The 20438-nt window shown below is 44.7% G+C and overlaps 1 protein-coding gene across 6 annotated transcripts in view; it reads right to left on the bottom strand.

Moving 5' to 3' along the window:
• Positions 1-20438, bottom strand: part of foxp4 (forkhead box P4) — a 178592-nt gene that overhangs the window by 100840 nt on the left and 57314 nt on the right. For 5 of the 6 annotated variants that reach the window (XM_014166823.2, XM_045705236.1, XM_014166826.2 and 2 more), the window contains exon 2: positions 11624-11804. In XM_014166823.2, the coding sequence (XP_014022298.1) occupies positions 11624-11794 (171 nt within the window). In that variant the 5' untranslated portion in view covers positions 11795-11804. Of the gene's footprint in view, positions 1-11623; positions 11805-19464; positions 19741-20438 lie in introns of those variants that run through there. The other variant, XM_014166820.2, reaches the window with a different exon arrangement.

The following is a 20438-nucleotide window of genomic DNA, read 5'->3' as shown; positions in this document are numbered from 1 at the left end:
TCTGGAGAGGCAGACAGGGCACATTCCACAGGGAGGCCCAGGCGCCCTTTTCTGACACGTCTCAGAAATACACCCCTCCCTCCCTCCCTCCCTCCCTCCCCCATCCATCTCTCTCACCCTCTTACCCACTCCCCTTCTGTTACATCTATCTGCCTGTAGGGACTCTCTCGCTCTCTTTCTCACACACCCTACACTTTTACTCCTCTCACTACCTAGGGCTGGGCGGTGTACAGTATTTCACTACACTGACTTTACAAAACATTAGCAACACCTTCCTAATATTGAGTTGTACCCCCTTTTGCCCTTAGAACAGACTTAATTCATCGGGGCATGGACTACAAGGTGCCGAAAGCATTCCACAGGGATGCTGGTCCATGTTGACGCCAATGCTTCCCACAGTTGCGTCACGTTGGCTGGATGTCCTTTGGGTGGTGGACCATTCTGGATACACACAGGAAAATGTTTAGCGTCAAAAACCCAGCAACGTTGCAGTTCTTGACACACTGAAACCGGTGCGCCGGGCACCTACTACCATACCCCGTTCAAAGGCACTTCAATCTTTTGTCTTGCCAATTCACCCTCTGAATTGTACACATACACAATCCATGTCTCAATTGTCTCAAGGCTTAAAAATTCTTCTTTCACCTGGATTCACTTTGTGGGTCTATGTCATGGAAAGAGCAGGTGTTCCTGATGTTTTGTACACTCAGTGTAGATACCGGTATTTATGCAGGGACCAGTTTGGGTTTTTACTGTACCTTTTATAACGGTATTTCAATGTTTGGTTTGTTTATGTGATACACTTCTGCCATTTGTAACGCCCGTTTTTTTAATCTCTCTCCGCTCTCTCTCTTTCTCCATGCCACTTTCCACACAGACCAAGCCCCCTGTCACTCAAAGAGCGCTGTTGTTGTTGCTCCACCATTTTTTATTTCACCGTTATTTAACCAGGTAGGACAGTTGAGAACAAGTTCTCATTTACAACTGCGACCTGGCCAAGATAAAGCAAATCAGTGTGACACAAACAACAACACAGAGCTACACACGGAATAAACAAACGTACAGTCAATAACACAATAGAAAAGTCTATATTCAGTGTGTGCAAATGAGGTAAGATTAGGGAGATAAGGCAATAAATAGGCCGTAGTGGCGAAGTAATTAAAATGTAACAATTAAACACTGGAGTGATAGATGTGCAGAAGATGAATGTGCAAGTAGAGATACTGGGGTGCAAAGGACAAAAAAAAATATGGGGATGAGGTAGTTGGATGGGCTATTTACAGATGGGCTATGTACAGGTGCAATGATCGGTAAGCTGCTCTGACAGCTGATGCTTAAAGTTAGTGAGGGAGATATGAGTCTCCAGCTTCAGTGATTTTTGCAATTTGTTCCAGTCATTGGCAGCAGAGAACTGGAAGGAAAGGCAGCCAAAGGAGGAATTAGCTTTGGGGGTGACCAGTGAAATATACCTGCTGGAGCGTGTGCTACAGGTGGGTGCTGCTATGGTGACCAGTGAGCTCAGATAAGGCGGGGCTTTACCTAGTAAAGACTTATAGATGATCAGGAGCCAGTGGGTTTGGCAATGAATATGAAGCGAGGGCCAGCCAATGAGAGCATACAGGTCACAGTAGCGGGTAGTATATGGGGCTTTGGTGACAAAATGGATGGCACTGTGATAGACTCCAACAAATTTGCTGAGTAGAGTGTTGGAGGCTATTTTGTTAATGACATCGCTGAAGTCAAGGATCGGTAGGATAGTTAGTTTTACGAGGGTATGTTTGGCAGCATGAGTGAAGGATGCTTTGTTGCGAAATAGGAAGCCGATTCTAGATTTAATTTTGGATTGGAGATGCTTAATGTGAGTCTGTAAGGAGAGTTTACAGTCTAACCAGACACCTAGGTATTTGTAGTTGTCCACATATTGTCCACAAGTCAGAACCGTCCAGAGTAGTGATGCTGGACGGGTGGGCAGATGCGGACAGCGATCGGTTGAAGAGCATGCATTTAGATTTACTTGCATTTAAGAGCAGTTGGAGGCCACGGAAGGAGATTGTATGGCATTGAAGCTCATCTGGAGGTTAGTTAACACAGTGTCCAAAGAAGGGCCAGAAGTATACAGAATATTGTTGTCTGCGTAGAGGTGGATCAGAGAATCACCAGCAGAAAGAGCGACATCATTGATGTATACAGAGAAAAGAGTCGGCCCGAGAATTTAACCCTGTGTCACCCTCATAGAGACTGCCAGAGGTCCGGACAACAGGCACTCCAATGTGACACACTGAACTCTGTCTGAGAAGTAGTTGGTGAACCAGGCGAGGCAGTCAATTGAGAAACCAAGGCTGTTGAGTCTGCCGATAAGAATGTGGTGATTGACAGAGTTGAAAGCCTTGGCCAGGTCGATGAATACGGCTGCATAGCATTGCTTTTATTGATGGCAGTTATGAAATCGTTTAGGACCTTGAGCGTGGCTGAGGTGCACCCATGACCAGCTCGGAAACCAGATTGCATAGCGGAGAAGGTACGGTGGGATCTGGTCGGTGGTCTATTTGTTAACTTGGCTTTCGAAGACCTTAGAAAGGCAGGGTAGCTCTATAACAGTTTGGGTCTAGAGTGTCTCCCCCTTTGAAGAGGGGGATGACCGCGGCAGCTTTCCAATCTTTGGGGGATCTCAGACGATACGAAAGAGAGGTTGAACAGGCTAGTAATAGGGGTTGCAACAATTTCGGCAGATCATTTTAGAAAGAGAGGGTCCAGATTGTCTAGCCCAGCTGATTTGTAGGGGTCCAGATTTTGCAACTCTTTCAGAACATCAGCTATCTGGCTTTGGGTGAATGAGAAATGGGGGAGGCTTGGGCAAGTTGCTGTGGGGGGTGCAGAGCTGTTGACCGGGGTAGGGGTAGCCAGGTAGAAAGCATGGCCAGCCGTAGAAAAATGCTTACTGAAATTATCGTGGATTTATCGGTGGTGACAGTGTTTCCTAGCCACAGTATATTGGTTTATTGGGTATATTGGTTCCTAACTTCCCTGAAAAGTTGAGTATCGCGGGGGCTATTCGATGCAAATGCAGTACGCCACAGGATGTTTTTGTGCTGGTCAAGGGCAGTCAGGTCTGGAGTAAACCAAGGGCTATATCTGTTCCTGGTTCTACATTTTTTGAATGGGCATGCTTATTTAAGATGGTGAGGAAAGCACTTTTAACCTCTCTGGGGTATGTGGGATGCTAGCGTGTGGGACTTCTCGTTAATCCAACCACATTGTCCGATTTCAAAAAGGCTTTACGGCGAAAGCATAACATTAGATCATGTAAGGACAGCGTCGAGACAAGAAAAACCACACAGCCATTTTCCAAGCAAGGAGAGGCGTCACAAAAAAACAGAAATACAGCTAAAATGAATCACTAACCTTTGATGATCTTCATCAGATGGCACTCATAGGACTTCATGTTACACAGTACATGTACGTTTTGCTCGATAAAGTTCATATTTATATAAAAAAAAAACATTTTACATTGGCGTGTAATGTTCAGAAATGTTTTGCCTCCCAAAACTTCCGGTGAATGAGCACATCAATTTACAGAAATACTCATCATAAACGTTGATAAAATATTAAACAGTTATTCCAAGAAATATAGATACACTTCTCCTTAATGCAACCGCTGTGTCAGATTTCAAAAAAGCTTTACGGCGAAAGCAAATTTAGCAATAATCTGAGTACAGCGCTCAGATATCAAAACAAGCCATACAGATACCCGCCATTTTGTAGTCAACAGAAATGACAAAAATGACATTATAAATATTCACTTACCTTTGATGATCTTCATCAGAATGCACTCCCAGGAATCCCAGTTCCACAATAAATGTTTGTTTTGTTCGATAAAGTCCATCATTTATGTCCAAATACCTCCTTTTTGTTCGCGCGTTTAGTCCACTACTCCAAATGCAGGAAGCGTGTGCAAAATGTCACGACGAAAAGTCAAAAAAAGTTATATTCACGTTCGTAGAAACATGTCAAACGATGTATAGCATCAATCTTTACGATGTTTTTATCATAAATCTTCAGTAATATTCCAACCGGACAATTCCAATGTCTTCAAAAAAGAAAAGGAACACAGCTAACTCTCACGTGAGCGCGCGCCTCTGAGCTCATGTCATTCTCTCACTCATCTACTTCCAGGAGCTCTTATTCTCTCCCTAGTCACAGTAGAAGCATGAAACAACGTTCTAAAGACTGTTGACATCTAGTGGAAGCCTTAGGAAGTGCAAAATGAACCCTAATTCACTGTATACTGTATAGGCAATCACTTGAAAAACTACAACCTCAGATTTCCACACTTCCTGGTTGGATTTTTCTCAGGTTTTTGCCTGCCATATAAGTTCTGTTATACTCACAGACATCATTCAAACAGTTTTAGAAACTTCAGAGTGTTTTCTATCCAGATCTACTAATAATATGCATATCCTACCTTCTGAGCCTGAGTAGCAGGCAGTTTAATTTGGGCACGCCTTTCATCCGGACGTCAAAATACTGCCCCCTACCCTAGAGAAGTTAAAGAATAACCAGGCATCCTCTACTGACGGAATGAGGTCAATATCCTTCCAGAATACCCGGGCCAGGTTGATTAGAAAGGCCTGCTCGCTGAAGTGTTTTAGGGAGCGTTTGACAGTGATGAGGGGTGGTCGTTTGACCGCAGACCCATTACGGACGCAGGCAAGGAGGCAGTGATTGCTGAGATCCTGGTTGAAGACAGCAGAGGTGTATTTAGAGGGCATGTTGGTCAGGATGATATCTATGAGGGTGCCTGTGTTTACGGATTTGGGGTTGTACCTGGTAGGTTCATTGATAATTTGTGTGAGATTGAGGGCATCTAGCTTAGATTGTAGGACGGCCGGAGTGTTAAGCATGTGTCAGTTTAGGTCACCTAACAGTATGAGCTCTGAAGATAGATGGGGTGCAATCAATTCACATATGGTGTCCAGGGCACAGCTGGGGGCTGAAGGTCGTCTATAACAAGCAGCAACAGTGAGAGACTTGTTTCTGGAAAGGTGGATTTTTAAAAGTAGAAGCTTGAATTGTTTGGGCACAGACCTGGATAGTATGACAGAACTTTGCAGGCTATCTCTGCAGTAGATTGCAACTCCACCCCCTTTAGCAGTTCTATCTTGTCGGAAAATGTTATAGTTAGGGATGGAAATGTCAGGACTTTTGGTGGCCTTCCTAAGCCAGAATTCCTACACGGCTAGGACATCCGGGTTGGCAGAGTGTGCTAAAGCAGTGAATAAAACAAACTTGGGGAGGAGGCTTCTAATGTTAACATGCATGAAACCAAGGCGTTTACGGTTACAGAAGTCAACAAATGAGAGCGCCTGGGGAATGGGAGTGGAGCTAGGCGCTGCAGGGCCTGGGTTAACCTCTACATCACCAGAGGAACAGAGGAGAAGTAGGATAAGGGTACGGCTAAAGGCTATTAGAACTGGTCGTCTAGTGCGTTTCGGAACAGAGAGTAAAAGGAGCAGGTTTCTGGGCGCGGAAGAATAGATTCAAGGCAAAATGTACAGACAAGGGTATGGTAGGATGTGAATACAGTGGAGGTAAACCTAGACATTGAGTGACGATGAGAGAGGTTTTGTCTCTAGAGACACCATTTAAACCAGGTGAGTTCACCGCATGTGTGGGAGGTGTTTGTGCAACAGTATCTTCTAAATCAAAGAGGAATAGGCGATGAATGAATATGTTAGCTACATGAAGTAGCTACGAGAAAACATTTAATGTAGTCAAAGATTATAGGGTACCCTAGGAAACACTGACCAACACTTTGGTTCTTACCCTGTCACAATAACTCCTCCCTGGCTTTCTAAGTTCGTTATCATGTCAAACACTGTATTCAAAGTGTCCACTATTATAATCTAACTATAGAATTTGAATAATCATTATATTTCCATGATTTCAACAGTTCACACAAGTGTTCACTCAAGTCGCAAGTCAAATAGCAATTGCAATATTTAGGTAAAAATAAAGCATCGATTTTTGCCCATATCGTGCAGTCCTAAATTGCAGTGTGAAAATGATCTCAAATTAGTGCAGGAAATGCTTATTTTTATTTGAAAATGCTGAAAATAATTTGGGGTTTAAGTTTAACCTGTTAGGGCTAGGGGGCAGTATTGACACGGCTGGATAAAAAACATACCCGATTTAATCTGGTTACCACTCCTACCCAGTAACTAGAATATGCATATACTTATTACATATGGATAGAAAACACCCTAAATTTTCTAAAACTGTTTGAATGGTGTCTGTGAGTATAACAGAACTCAAATGGCAGGTCAAAACCTGAGAGATTCCTTTACAGGAAGTGGCCTGTCTGACCATTTCTTGAACTTCTTTTCCATCTCTATCATTTACTAAGGATCTCTGCTCTAACGTGACACTTCCCACGTCGTCCATAGGCGCTCAGAGCCCGGGAAAAAACAGAATGTCGTCATTCCAGCCCCAGGCTGAAACACATTATCGCCTTTCTCAAGTGGCCGATCAAGGGACACTGGGCTTATGCGCGTGACCCCGACCGCCCCGCCTTTGGGATTTTTTCCTCTGTTTGCCGAAAAGGAGATTCCCTGTCGGAATATTATCGCTTTCTACGAGAAAAATGTCGTAAAAATTGATTTTAAACAGCGGTTGACATGCTTCGAAGTACGGTAATGGAATATTTAGAATTTTATTGTCACGAATTGCGCCATGCGCGCGACACTTCTTTACTATTTCGGATAGTGTCTGGAACGCACGAACAAAACGCCGCTATTCGGATATAACGATGGATTATTTTGGACCAAACCAACATTTGTTATTGAAGTAGCAGTCCTGGGTGTGCATTCTGACGAAGACAACAAAAGGTAATCAAACTTTTATAATAGTAAATATGATTATGGTGAGTGCTAAACTTGCCGGGTGTCTAAATAGCGAGCCCGTGATGCCTGGGCTATGTACTTAGAATATTGCAAAATGTGCTTTCACCAAAAAGCTATTTTAAAATCGGACATATCGAGTGCATAGAGGAGGTCTGTATCTATAATTCTTAAAATAATTGTTATGCTTTTTGTGAACGTTTATCGTGAGTAATTTAGTAAAATGTTAGCGAATTCCCCGGAAGTTTGCGGGGGTATGCTAGTTCTGAACGTCACATGCTAATGTAAAAAGCTGGTTTTTGATATAAATATGAACTTGATTGAACAAAACATGCATGTATTGTATAACATAATGTCCTAGGGTTGTCATCTGATGAAGATCATCAAAGGTGAGTGCTGCATTTAGCTGTCTTCTGGGTTTTGGTGACATTATATGCTGGCTTGAAAAATGGGTGTCTGATTATTTCTGGCTTGGTACTCTGCTGACATAATCTAATGTTTTGCTTTCGTTGTAAAGCCTTTTTGAAATCGGACAGTGTGGTTAGATTAACGAGAGTCTTGTCTTTAAATGGCTGTAAAATAGTCATATGTTTGAGAAATTGAAGTAATAGGATTTTTAAGGTTTTGAAAATCGCGCCACAGGCTGGCAGTGGCTGTTACGTAGGTGGGACGCAAGCGTCCCACCTAGCCCATAGAGGTTAACTGAACAGTATAAAACAATCAGAATAGAGAAAGACACATTGAAATCACTTAGAAGGTACAACGGTATGTGTTGCCATCATAGGGTCATGAATAACCCATAAAGCAAAATGAAAGCACACTTTTATCATTGAAAAACAAAACACCATCAAATACCATCATTTAATACCATCATATAATATCCCAAAATTGGGATATTATATTTTGACCATATCGCCCAGCCCTATCAATACCCTTCCCTCACTTTACCCTGCTGCTCTGACCAAAAGAGAGAGAGAGCAAGCGAGAGAGGCCGGTGGAGGGGTTTGACGGCTGGAGATGGCTGTGATTTTTCCCAGGCTCCCGAGGGGCCCGGGGAGAGACGGCATTGTATTCTGACAACGCCGCCTGTGAAGAGCACTGTGTGTGTGTGTGTGTGTGTGTGTGTGTGTGTATATATCTCATGATTTTACATGTGGAATATCACACAATTTCATATGTGTAGTTTCATGTTATAACATTAACTTCACATAACGTGATCACATGAAAACACACACACTTCACATGTGATCAGGTGAAATGCATGTGGTTTTTCTGTAAGGGTTGTGTTTGCATGTGCGTGCGTGCGTGCGTGCGTGCGTGCGTGCGTGTGTGTGTGTGTGTGTAAAGAGGCTCAGTGGTTCCTCTCTGTTTCAGTGCATCTAGGCCGGGTGTTTAACCACCTACACTGCTCTGTACTTCAGGTGGATGAGTAGAATAGAGGAGGTTAGGAGAAAAAGGGAAAGAGACAGAAACAGAGAGAGAGAAAGGGGGAGAAAATGGGTATTTAAGGTATAGCTGTGATATCAAAGGACCATGCAATGCTTACTGGCACGGAACTCAGATCTGGGCTGGAGAGGGGGGAGTGGGGGATATTGAGTGGTGATGACAGGAGAACACAAATACAGAGATCACTGTGCTACTCTTCATGGAGCGAAAGAAAAGGAAAGTGAGAGAGAGACAGAGAGAGAGACAGATGTAAATATCTCCATTGCATCATGGTATGATAAATTAGATACATAGTAGAGATTCTATGACTAGACCGACTGTAACTCCAGGAACTAGAGGAACGGTTGAGATTCTCTTCCATCAAGCAGAGAGGGCGTGAGAGGGGAAGAGAGGGAAAGACAGAGAGGGAGTGAGAGAGGAAGAGAGGGAAAGAGAGAGACAGAGAGGGAGTGAGAGAAGAAGAGAGGGAAAGAGAGAGACAGAGAGGAAGAGAGGGAAAGACAGAGAGGGAGTGAGAGGAAGAGAGGGAAAGACAGAGAGAGGGAATGAGAGAGGAAGAGAGGGAAAGAGAGAGACAGAGGGAATGAGAAAGGAAGAGAGGGAAAGAGAGAGACAGAGAGGGAGTGAGAGAGGAAGAGAGGGAAAGAGAGAGACAGAGAGGAAGAGAGGGAAAGACAGAGAGGGAGTGAGAGGAAGAGAAGGAAAGAGAGAGACAGAGGGAAAGAGAGAGACAGAGAGGGAATGAGAGGAAGAGGAAGAGAGGGAAAGACAGAGACAGAGAGGAAGAGAGGGAAAGACAGAGAGGGAATGAGAGAGGAAGAGAGGGAAAGAGAGAGACAGAGAGGGAGTGAGAGAGGAAGAGAGGGAAAGATAGAGACAGAGAGGGAGTGAGAGAGGAAGAGAGGGAAAGAGAGAGACAGAGAGGGAGTGAGAGAGGAAGAGAGGGAAAGAGAGAGATAGAGAGGGAGTGAGAGAGGAAGAGAGGGAAAGAGAGAGACAGAGAGGGAGTGAGAGAGGAAGAGAGGGAAAGAGAGAGACAGAGAGGGAGTGAGAGAGGAAGAGAGGGAAAGAGAGAGACAGAGAGGGAGTGAGAGAGGAAGAGAGGGAAAGAGAGAGACAGAGAGGGAGTGAGAGGAGTGAGAGAGGAAGAGAGGGAAAGAGAGAGACAGAGAGGGAGTGAGAGAGGAAGAGAGGAAGAGAGGGAAAGACAGAGAGGGAATGAGAGAGGAAGAGAGGGAAAGAGAGAGACAGAGAGGGAGTGAGAGAGGAAGAGAGGGAAAGATAGAGACAGAGAGGGAGTGAGAGAGGAAGACAGGGAAAGAGAGAGACAGAGAGGGAGTGAGAGAGGAAGAGAGGGAAAGAGAGAGACAGAGAGGGAGTGAGAGAGGAAGAGAGGGAAAGAGAGAGACAGAGAGGGAGTGAGAGAGGAAGAGAGGGAAAGAGAGAGACAGAGAGGGAGTGAGAGAGGAAGAGAGGGAAAGAGAGAGACAGAGAGGGAGTGAGAGGAAGAGCAAGAGAGGGAAAGAGAGAGAGAGAGGAAGAGAGGGAAAGAGAGAGACAGAGAGGAAGAGAGGGAAAGTGAGAGAGGAAGAGAGGGAAAAAGAAAGACAGAGAGGGAGTGAGAGAGGAAGAGAGGGAAAAAGAAAGACAGAGAGGGAGTGAGAGGAAGAGGAAGAGAGGGAAAGAGAGAGACAGAGGGGAAGAGAGGGAAAGACAGAGAGGGAGTGAGAGGAAGAGAGGGAAAGAGAGAGACAGAGGGAATGAGAGAGGAAGAGAGGGAAAGAGAGAGACAGAGAGGGAGTGAGAGAGGAAGAGAGGGAAAGAGAGAGACAGAGAGGGAGTGAGAGAGGAAGAGGGAAAGAGAGAGACAGAGAGGGAGTGAGAGGAAGAGCAAGAGAGGGAAAGAGAGAGAGAGAGGAAGAGAGGGAAAGAGAGAGAGAGGAAGAGAGGGAAAGAGAGAGAGAGAGGGAGTGAGAGGAAGAGAGGGAAAGAGAGAGACAGAGAGGGAATGAGAGGAAGAGGAAGAGAGGGAACGAGAGAGAGAGAGGAAGAGAGGGAAAGAGAGAGCGTGAGAGCGGAAGAGAGGGAAAGAGAGCAACAGAGGGAGTGAGGGGAAGAGAGGGAAAGAGAGAGACACAGGGAGTGAGAGAGAAAGAGAGAGACAGAGAGAGTGAGAGAGGAAGAGGGAAAGATGGAAAGCGAGAGGGTGGTATGTTTGAGGTTGGTAAGGCATATAAGGGAGGAAATAACCACTGCATACACACACAGACGAACACACAGACACGCAGGTGCAACAACACAGAAAAAAAGAGACGGGGCCACAGAATAAAGAGCTACTTGTGTGAGGTAAGGTTGAGGGTTTGTGTCCAGTGCTGGAGGTTTCAGAGGAAACAGAGGGAGGATGCAGTCAGAAAAAAAGGGAGGAGGGAGAAGTGGAGGAGTGAAAAGGTAGACAGAGAAAGGATAAGAGTGGAGAAGTAGAAGTTCTCTTCATTTACATAATCCACCTTCATTATAACCACTATAGTTACTCTGCTGCTCTTTTCATATAGGGGCCTCAACTCAAATAATGTTGTCCGGTTTATAGGCCTATGTACAGTGCGTGTGTGTGTGTGCGTGTGTGTGTGTGTGTGTGTCACTAGTCTGGCAGTATAGAGAGTCAGGGAGAAGGAATTTGGGGATCTGGGATAACGGGAAACAAAGTGTGGATTTTCAGCCAAGGAACTCCAGGAAGCACGGAAATTCTATCTGATACAGTGGCTAGGGGAGGGGAAACACTGACGCACCAGGGGAACTAAAACAGCGCAACACCGACCACATCACGCTATAGTGTCACCAACCTTGAAATAAAACACACATACACAAGCTTGTCCACACAAACCCACACCAATAAATACAGTGTTTCTCAGTTATCAAATGCAAACACACACACACGCACGCACAGACACACACACACCTTAATGAAACAAGTCGTTTCTCCAGTAGAGAGAGTTTAAATGAAGTGAAGATGATGCAGTTTGTCACAAAGTTAAAAGCTTCCAGGGATCTGATTGTAATAAGATGGACATACTTTCTATTTACCATCTATATGTCAGCACGTCTTCTCAACATGTCAGCATTACATCATGTAAACGACTGTACACAGTGCTTCTAAACAACTATGTCAATAATATATGTTGGGTGTAAGACAACCACACACACACAGGGACACACACACACACACACACACACACACACACACACACACACACACACACACACACACACACACACACACACACCTGTTGCTGCTGGAGGTGCAGTAGGTCCACTGGGCTGATCTCCCCATTGGTGTCTCCGTTGGACCCGCCTTCTCTCCCTCCCCCGCCGTCTGATTGGCTGCTGAGGTTGCTGACTCCGTTCTGATTGGAGGTCGTAGTTCGAATGGTCTCAGAGGCTGATTCCACCATCATCACGTGGCACCTGGGAGCGAGAGAGGAGAGAGAAAGACAAACAGAGATTAGGTGACGGTGAACGAGTGCAGCCATGGCAGTGTGAGCTGTGTTCTGGAGCCTGGGTCAACAAATAAAAGAGAGAGAGAGAGAGAGAGAATGAAATAGAGAATGAGAGAGAGAGAGAATGAAATAGAGAATGGGAAAGAGAATGAGAGAGAATGAAATAGAAAATGAGAGAGAGAGAGAATGCGAGAGAGAATGAAATAGAGAATGAGAGAGAGAGAGAATGCGAGAGAATGAAATAGAAAATGAGAGAGAGAGAGAATGCGAGAGAGAATGAAATAGAGAATGAGAGAGAGAAAGAAAGACGATAGAGAGAAGAGGAGACAGTGGTGCTCACACACAGATTTGACTGTAGGGCCAGGGGTGAGGGGATGGGGGTGAGTGAGAAGGTGATATATGTGTGAAGAGGGACCAAAGGTAAGGGGGGAGGAGTGGGCAGGAGAGGACAAGGGAGGAGGGAAGGAAGGAAGAGGGCAGCCTGAGGTTTGGGGCTGTAGGACTACCTGTAAATGTCAGGGAGGGGCTGTAGGGAGGGAAGATGTTTCAGTGTGATTTGAGGTTGTCAGCTGATGTTGCGGTGAACCAATACAGTTTGACAGTTTGTCCTTTACACCACATACTCATGACTAAGGAACACATACACACCCTTTTGTTTTCCCACAAGCATATATTCCATTAGCAGCACCACCAGCGCTCTCACCTACTCTTGCCTCAGAGAAAAAGAAAACATGAATTCTCTCCGAAGGCAGGTGGAACATACACAGACACACAGGGTTTCTCACACAACGGGCGCAATTCCTCCATGGCATTTGGTGCCCCCCCTGGCAGAAGCAAACACAGAGAAAGTTTATTTCTAAAACTGGTAGCAGAAATCAGAGATTGGGCTCATCATTAACAGTTCACAGGCCCAGCTCATCTGAAGCTTGTTGTGTTTTCCAAACGTCTCTCTCTCTAGTTCCTTCACTTTCTCTCTGTTTCTGTCTCTCCTTCCCACTCTCCCACGCTCACGCTTTCTCTTAACGATGGCAAATGCGTCCCCGCTCCCTGTGTTAGCGAGCGTTGTATTTTCAAAAACAACAACAAACTCAGGAGGGGCACGTTTTGTTGTGTTTGTCGAAGGAGAGCGTTCTAATTAGAGGGACCCTAAGAACACGCATCAAACATCCTCCCCTCAAACCCTGCTCTGTACACACACACACACACACACACGCACACGCACACGCACACACACACGCGCACACACACACACACACACACGCACACGCATCAAACATCCCCCCCTCAAACCCTGCTCTGTACACACACACACACACACACACACACACACACACGCACACACACACACACACACACGCGCACACACACACACACACACACACACGCTCACACGCACACGCATCAAACATCCCCCCCTCAAACCCTGCTCTGTACACACACACACACACACACACGCACGCTCGCACGCCACGCACAGCATCTCTGGTTATTGTCAAAAGTTGTGCTTTTCGACAGACGGCTATTGGAGTTGTGTGGCTCTTTAAGCCTTGTCTCTATCTCTCAAATCAATTCAATTCAAGGGGCTTTATTGGCATGGGAAACATATGTTAATATTGCCAAAGCAATTGAAATAGATAATAAACAAAAGTGAAATAAACAATAAAAATGAACAGTAAACATAATACTCACAAAAAGTTCCAAAAGAATAAAGACATTTCAAATGTCATATTACAGTGCCTTGCGAAAGTATTCGGCCCCCTTGAACTTTTCGACCTTCTGCCACATTTCAGGCTTCAAACATAAAGATATAAAACTGTAATTTTTTGTGAAGAATAAACAACAAGTGGGACACAATCATGAAGTGGAACGAAATTTATTGGATATTTCAAACTTTTTTAACAAATAAAAAACTGAAAAATTGGGCGTGCAAAATTATTCAGCCCCCTTAAGTTAATACTTTGTAGCGCCACCTTTTGCTGCGATTACAGCTGTAAGTCGCTTGGGGTATGTCTCTATCAGTTTTGCACATCGAGAGACTGACATTTTTGCCCATTCCTCCTTGCAAAACAGCTCGAGCTCAGTGAGGTTGGATGCAGAGCGTTTGTGAACAGCAGTTTTCAGTTCTTTCCACAGATTCTCGATTGGATTCAGGTCTGGACTTTGACTTGGCCATTCTAACACCTGGATATGTTTATTTGTGAACCATTCCATTGTAGATTTTGCTTTATGTTTTGGATCATTGTCTTGTTGGAAGACAAATCTCCGTCCCAGTCTCAGGTCTTTTGCAGACTCCATCAGGTTTTCTTCCAGAATGGTCCTGTATTTGGCTCCATCCATCTTCCCATCAATTTTAACCATCTTCCCTGCCCCTGCTGAAGAAAAGCAGGCCCAAACCATGATGCTGCCACCAACATGTTTGACAGTGGGGATGGTGTGTTCAGGGTGATGAGCTGTGTTGCTTTTACGCCAAACATAACGTTTTGCATTGTTGCCAAAAAGTTCGATTTTGGTTTCATCTGACCAGAGCACCTTCTTCCACATCTTTGGAATGTCTCCCAGGTGGCTAGTGGCAAACTTTAAACAACACTTTTTATGGATATCTTTAAGAAATGGCTTTCTTCTTGCCACTCTTCCATAAAGGCCAGATTTGTGCAGTATACGACTGATTGTTGTCCTATGGACAGAGTCTCCCACCTCAGCTGTAGATCTCTGCAGTTCATCCAGAGTGATCATGGTCAGTCTTCTCCTTGTATGAGCTGAAAGTTTAGAGGGACGGCCGGGTCTTCGTAGATTTGCAGTGGTCTGATACTCCTTCCATTTCAATATTATCGCTTGGGAAATATTTTTGTATCCAAATCCGGCTTTAAACTTCTCCACAACAGTATCTCGGACCTGCCTGGTGTGTTCCTTGTTCTTCATGATGCTCTCTGCGCTTTAAACGGACCTCTGAGACTATCACAGAGCAGGTGCATTCATACGGAGACTTGATTACACACAGGTGGATTCTATTTATCATCATTAGTCATTTAGGTCAACATTGGATCATTCAGAGATCCTCACTGAACTTCTGGACAGAGTTTGCTGCACTGAAAGTAAAGGGGCTGAATAATTTTATCTTTTTGTTTTCGCATGATTTGGTTGGGTTTAATTGTGTTGCTATCCTGGGGCTCTGTGGGGTCTGTTTGTGTTTGTGAATGGGACCAGCTTGCTTAGAGGGCTCTTTTCCAGGTTAATTTCTCTGTAGGTGATGGCTTTGTTATGGAAGGTTTAGGAATCGCTTCCTTTTAGGTGGTTGTAGAATCGAACGTCTCTTTTCTGGATTTTGATCATTAGAGTGAATCGGCCTAATTTTGCTCTGTAAGCTTATTTGGTGTTTTAACCTGTTGGGTCTAGGGGGCAGCATTTGCACGTCTGGATAAAAAAAATGTACCCGATTTAATCTGGTTACTAATCCTACCCAGTAACTACAATATGCATATACTTATTATATATGGATAGAAAACACTCTAAAGTTTCCAAAACTGTTTGAATGGTGTCTGTGAGTATAACAGAACTCATTTGGCAGGCAAAACCCTGAGACATTTTCTGACAGGAAGTGGATACCTGATGTGTTGTATTGACTTTAAACCTATCCCATTGAAAAACACAGGGGTTTAGGAATATTTTGGCACTTCCTATTGCTTCCACTAGATGTCACCAGCCTTTACAAAGTGTTTTGAGTCTTCTGGAGGGAGATCTGACCGAACAAGAGCCATGGAACGATGATGTCCCATTAGACACCTGGCGCGCTACTTCATGTTGGGTACCCTCGTTCCAATACGTTATAAAAGAGTATGCATTCGTCCACCTTGAATATTATTCATGTTCTGGTTAAAAAAGGCCCTAATGATTTATGCTATACAACGTTTGACATGTTTGAACGAACGGAAATATATTTTTTCCCCTCGTTCATGACGAGAAGTCCGGCTGGCTTACATCATGTGCTAACGAGACGGAGATTTTTGGACATAAATGATGAGCTTTTTTGAACAAAACTACATTCGTTATGGACCTGTGATACCTGGAAGTGACATCTGATGAAGAGAATCAAAGGTAATGGATTATTTACATAGTATTTTCGATTTTAGATCTCCCCAACATGACGTCTAGTCTGTATCGCAACGCGTATTTTTCTGGGCACAGTGCTCAGATTATTGCAAAGTGTGATTTCCCAGTAAGGTTATTTTTAAATCTGGCAAGTTGATTGCGTTCAAAAGATGTAAATCTATAATTCTTTAAATGACAATATAATATTTTACCAATGTTTTCTAATTTTAATTATTTAATTTGTGACGCTGACTTGACTGCCGGTTATTGGAGGGAAACGATTTCCTCAACATCAATGCCATAGTAAAACGCTGTTTTTGGATATAAATATCAACTTGATAGAACTAAAAATGCATGCATTGTCTAACATAATGTCCTAGGAGTGTCATCTGATGGAGATTGTAAAAGGTTAGTGTATCATTTTAGCTGGTTTTATGGTTTTGGTGACCCTGTCTTTGACTTGACAAAACATTACACACAACTCTTGTAAATGTACTGTCCTAACATACTCTAAATTTATGCTTTCGCCGTAAAACCTTTTTGAAATCGTAAAACGTGGTTAGATTAAGGAGATGTTTATCTTTCAAATGGTGTAACATAGTTGTATTTTTGAAAAATTTGAATTTTGACATTTATTTGGATTCAAATTTGCCGCTCTTGAAATGCACCTGCTGTTGATGGAGTGCACCACGGGTGGCACGCTAGCGTCCCACCTAGCCCCAAGAGGTTAAGTTGTACACAGAGAATCTTTTTTGCAGAATTCTGTTTGCAGAGTCTCAATTTGGTATTTGTCCAATTTTGTGAATTCTTGGTTGGATATCGGACCCCTGACCTCACAACCATAAAAGGCAATGGGTTCAATAACTGATTCAAGTATTTTTATTGATCCTAATTGGTATGAGGATTTTTATGTTCATTTTGATGGCATAGAAGGCTTTTCTTACCTTGTCTCTCAGATCGTGGAAGTTACCTGTGGCGCTGATGTTAAGGCCGAGGTATATATCATTTTTTGTGTGCTCTAGGGCAACGGTGTCTAGATGGAATTTGTATTCGTGGTCCTGGCAACTGGACCTTTTTTGGAACACCATTATTTGTGTCTTACTGAGATTTACTGTCAGGGCCCAGGTCTGACAGAATCTGTGCAGAAGATCTAGGTGCTGCTGTAGGCCCTCCTTGGTTGGGGACAGAAGCACCAGATCATCAGCAAACAGTTGTCACGGATGTCGTATGAAAGAGAAGGCGCAGCGTGCGTATCGTTCCACATCTTTATTTCTATGTGAAACTATGCAAGACAGACAAACTATAAACAAAAACAACAAACCGTGACAAAGAGGTGCTACATGCATAAACTCAAAATAATCTCCCACAAACACTAGTGGGAAAAACAACAACTTAAATATGATCCCCAATTAGAGACAACGATGACCAGCTGCCTCTAATTGGGAATCATATGAAAACCCCAACCTAGAAAAAAGAACCTAGAACACAACATAGAAAATGTAAACTAGACAAAAAACCCAACATAGAAAAAACTACCTAGAGCACAGCATAGAAAATAAATAAACTAGACAAAAACTCCCAGTCACGCTCTGACCTACTCTACCATAGAAAAATACGAGCTCTCTATAGTCAGGACGTGACAGTACTCCCCCCCCCCCCCCCAAAGGTGCGGACTCCGGCCACAAAACCTGCAACCAAAAGGGAGGGTTGGGGGGGGGGTGTCTAGTGTTGGTAGCGGCTTTGGTGCAGGACGAAGAACCTTCTCATCCCGCATCAGAGGCGGTTCTGGTGCGGGACGACGAACCCTCTCATCCTGCGAACCCGCCAGCATAGGAGGCGGCTCTGGTGCGGGACGAAGAACCCTCTCATCCTGCGAACCCGCCAGCATCGGTGGAGGCTCTGGGCTGGGGACCGTCGCCGGGAGCTCTGGACTGGGGACCGTCGCCGGGAGCTCTGGACTGGGGAACGTCACCGTACTGGGCAGGCGCACTGGAGGCCTAGTGCGTGGAGTCAGGACAGGTGGCATCAGACTGGTGACATGCACTTCAGGGCGAGTGCGAGGAGGAGGCACAGGACATACCTGACTGGGAACACGCACTTCAGGGAGAGTGCGGGGAGCAGGCACAGGACATATCTGACTGAGGACACGCACTTCAGAGAGAGTGCGGAGAGCAGGCACAGGACGTACTGGGCTGTGGAGGCGCACTGGAGACCTGGTGCGTAGAACCGGTGCAGGATATACTGGACCGTGAAGGCGCACTGGAGGTCTGGAGCGTAGAGCTGGCACAACCCGTCCTGGCTGAATGCTCACTTTAGCCCGGCAAGTTTGGGGCGCTGGCACAGGACACACTGGGCTGTGGAGGCGCACTGGCGACACAGTGCGTAGAGCTGTTGCAGGATATCCTGGACTGAGGAGACGCACCGGAGACCAGGAGCGCTGAGCCGGCACAACCCGTCCTGGTTGAATGCTCACTTTAGCCCAGCAAATGCGGGGCGCAGGCACAGTGCGCACCGAGCTTCTGTCGTTGCCGTGCTAGTTCCTCGTATCGTCGCCGTTCCTCTCTCGCTGTCTCCGCCTGCTTCCATGGCAGGATCTTGTTCCCTGCCATTACCTCCTCCCAGGTCCAGGATGTCCTCCACTCTCTTCTATCCCGGGCCCAGGATCCCTGCTCCTCCTGGGCACACTGCTTGGTCCTTTGGTGGTGGGAGATTCTGTCACGGATGTCGTATGAAAGAGACCAAGGCGCAGCATGCGTATCGTTCCACATCTTTATTTCTATGTGAAACTATGCAAGACAGACAATAAACTACAAACAAAAACAACAAACCGTGACGAAGTGGTGCTACATGCATAAACTCAAAATAATCTCCCACAAACACTAGTGGGAAAAACAACAACTTAAATATGATCCCCAATTAGAGACAACGATGACCAGCTGCCTCTAATTGGGAATCATACGAAAACCCCAACCTAGAAAAAAAGAACCTAGAACACAACATAGAAAATGTAAACTAGACAAAAAACCCAACATAGAAAAAATAACCTAGAACACAACATAGAAAATAAATAAACTAGACAAAACCCCCCAGTCACGCTCTGACCTACTCTACCATAGACAAATACGAGCTCTCTATGGTCAGGACGTGACAACAGACAACATTTGACTACTGTCAAAAGGTTGGACACACCTACTCATTCCAGGGTTTTCTTTATTTTTACAATTTTTTACATTGTAGAATAATAGTGAAGACATCAAAACTATGAAATAACACATACGGAATCATGTAGTAACCAAATAAAGTGTTAAACAAATCAAAATATATTTGAGATTTGAGATTCTTCAAAGTAGCCACCCTTTGCATTGATGACAGCTTTTGAGTCAATGAGGGGCACAATCTCTGGCTTTTGTATGTCCTCAGTGGATGTGTGGGGGTTGTCAGGAGAGCTATCGGGGAGCTGACAGGGAGGCTGTTAAGAGGAGGTGGGATTATTGTCTTTTATTTTTTGCTTCAGAAGTAGGTTCAGACTGAACATTACTCACTCAGTGTTGTGTTGGATGGTATTTCCAGGTTTCCACTGTGTTTCTTCTGCAGGTTTTGGTTTGTTAGAAGTTTTGTTTTTGATAGTCCTTGGTAGTGATAGTCCGTTCAAGTAATTTTGTCCAAAATCAAGGTTTTAGGTGTGGAATTGTGATTTGGATTTAAGGTTTTGATGTTGAGGTTAGTATCCTGTATAAGTTCTTGTGAAAACATTCAAGTTTAACTACATTTATCCAACTCTAACTCTATATTTTTGCAGAAGAACTCAGGAGCTCATGAGCTCACTACCTCTCCTCTCTCTCTCTCTCTCTCTCTCTCTCTCTCTCTCTCTTTCTCTTTCTCTCTGTGTGACGTTAAGACAGGTATGTGTGGCCAGTAGTCTCCCTCCCTCCCTCCCTCCAGAACAGGTATAGTAGCTGCTCCTATGCTGTGCTGAGTGCATTAGAAGGTCTTTAAGGGTCTTCAGGCACAGATTGAGTTTCCTCCAGACTGTACAGCTCATTGACTTCATCCCACAGCAGACGCTTCATACGCCTCTCTAACCATGAATCACTGTCTACTAGCTATCACTGCCTCTCTCTCTACCACATAACTCCAGGAGTGGAAGAGATAGAGAGAAAGAGAGAGAGAGTTTGCAGAGAGAGTATGAAGGTGAACAAGGGTTGAAGGAGGGACCTGTCACTTTTGTACAGGTAGACACACGCGTACGCATGAACAATCACACACACACACAGGGCTGTGTGGTACACTATGGTGCTCTAATGGGTGTGTACTATGTCATATCCTATAATGGGTGTATATAGCTATAGTAATAGGAGGTCAGAGGAGAGGCACAGGCATAAATCTACCTTTGATTAGAGCTGTGAGACAGACAATGCAGCACACACACCGCTTTAAGTGTTTCTGGCAGAGCAGAAGAGCTTCCTGTGCAGAGGCCTGCCCTGACCTGTTACACACACACACACACACACCAAAC

This window comes from Salmo salar, chromosome ssa22 (assembly GCF_905237065.1).
Source record: "Salmo salar chromosome ssa22, Ssal_v3.1, whole genome shotgun sequence".
Lineage (NCBI taxonomy): Eukaryota > Metazoa > Chordata > Actinopteri > Salmoniformes > Salmonidae > Salmo > Salmo salar.
This window is presented reverse-complemented; position numbering and strand designations above follow the sequence as displayed.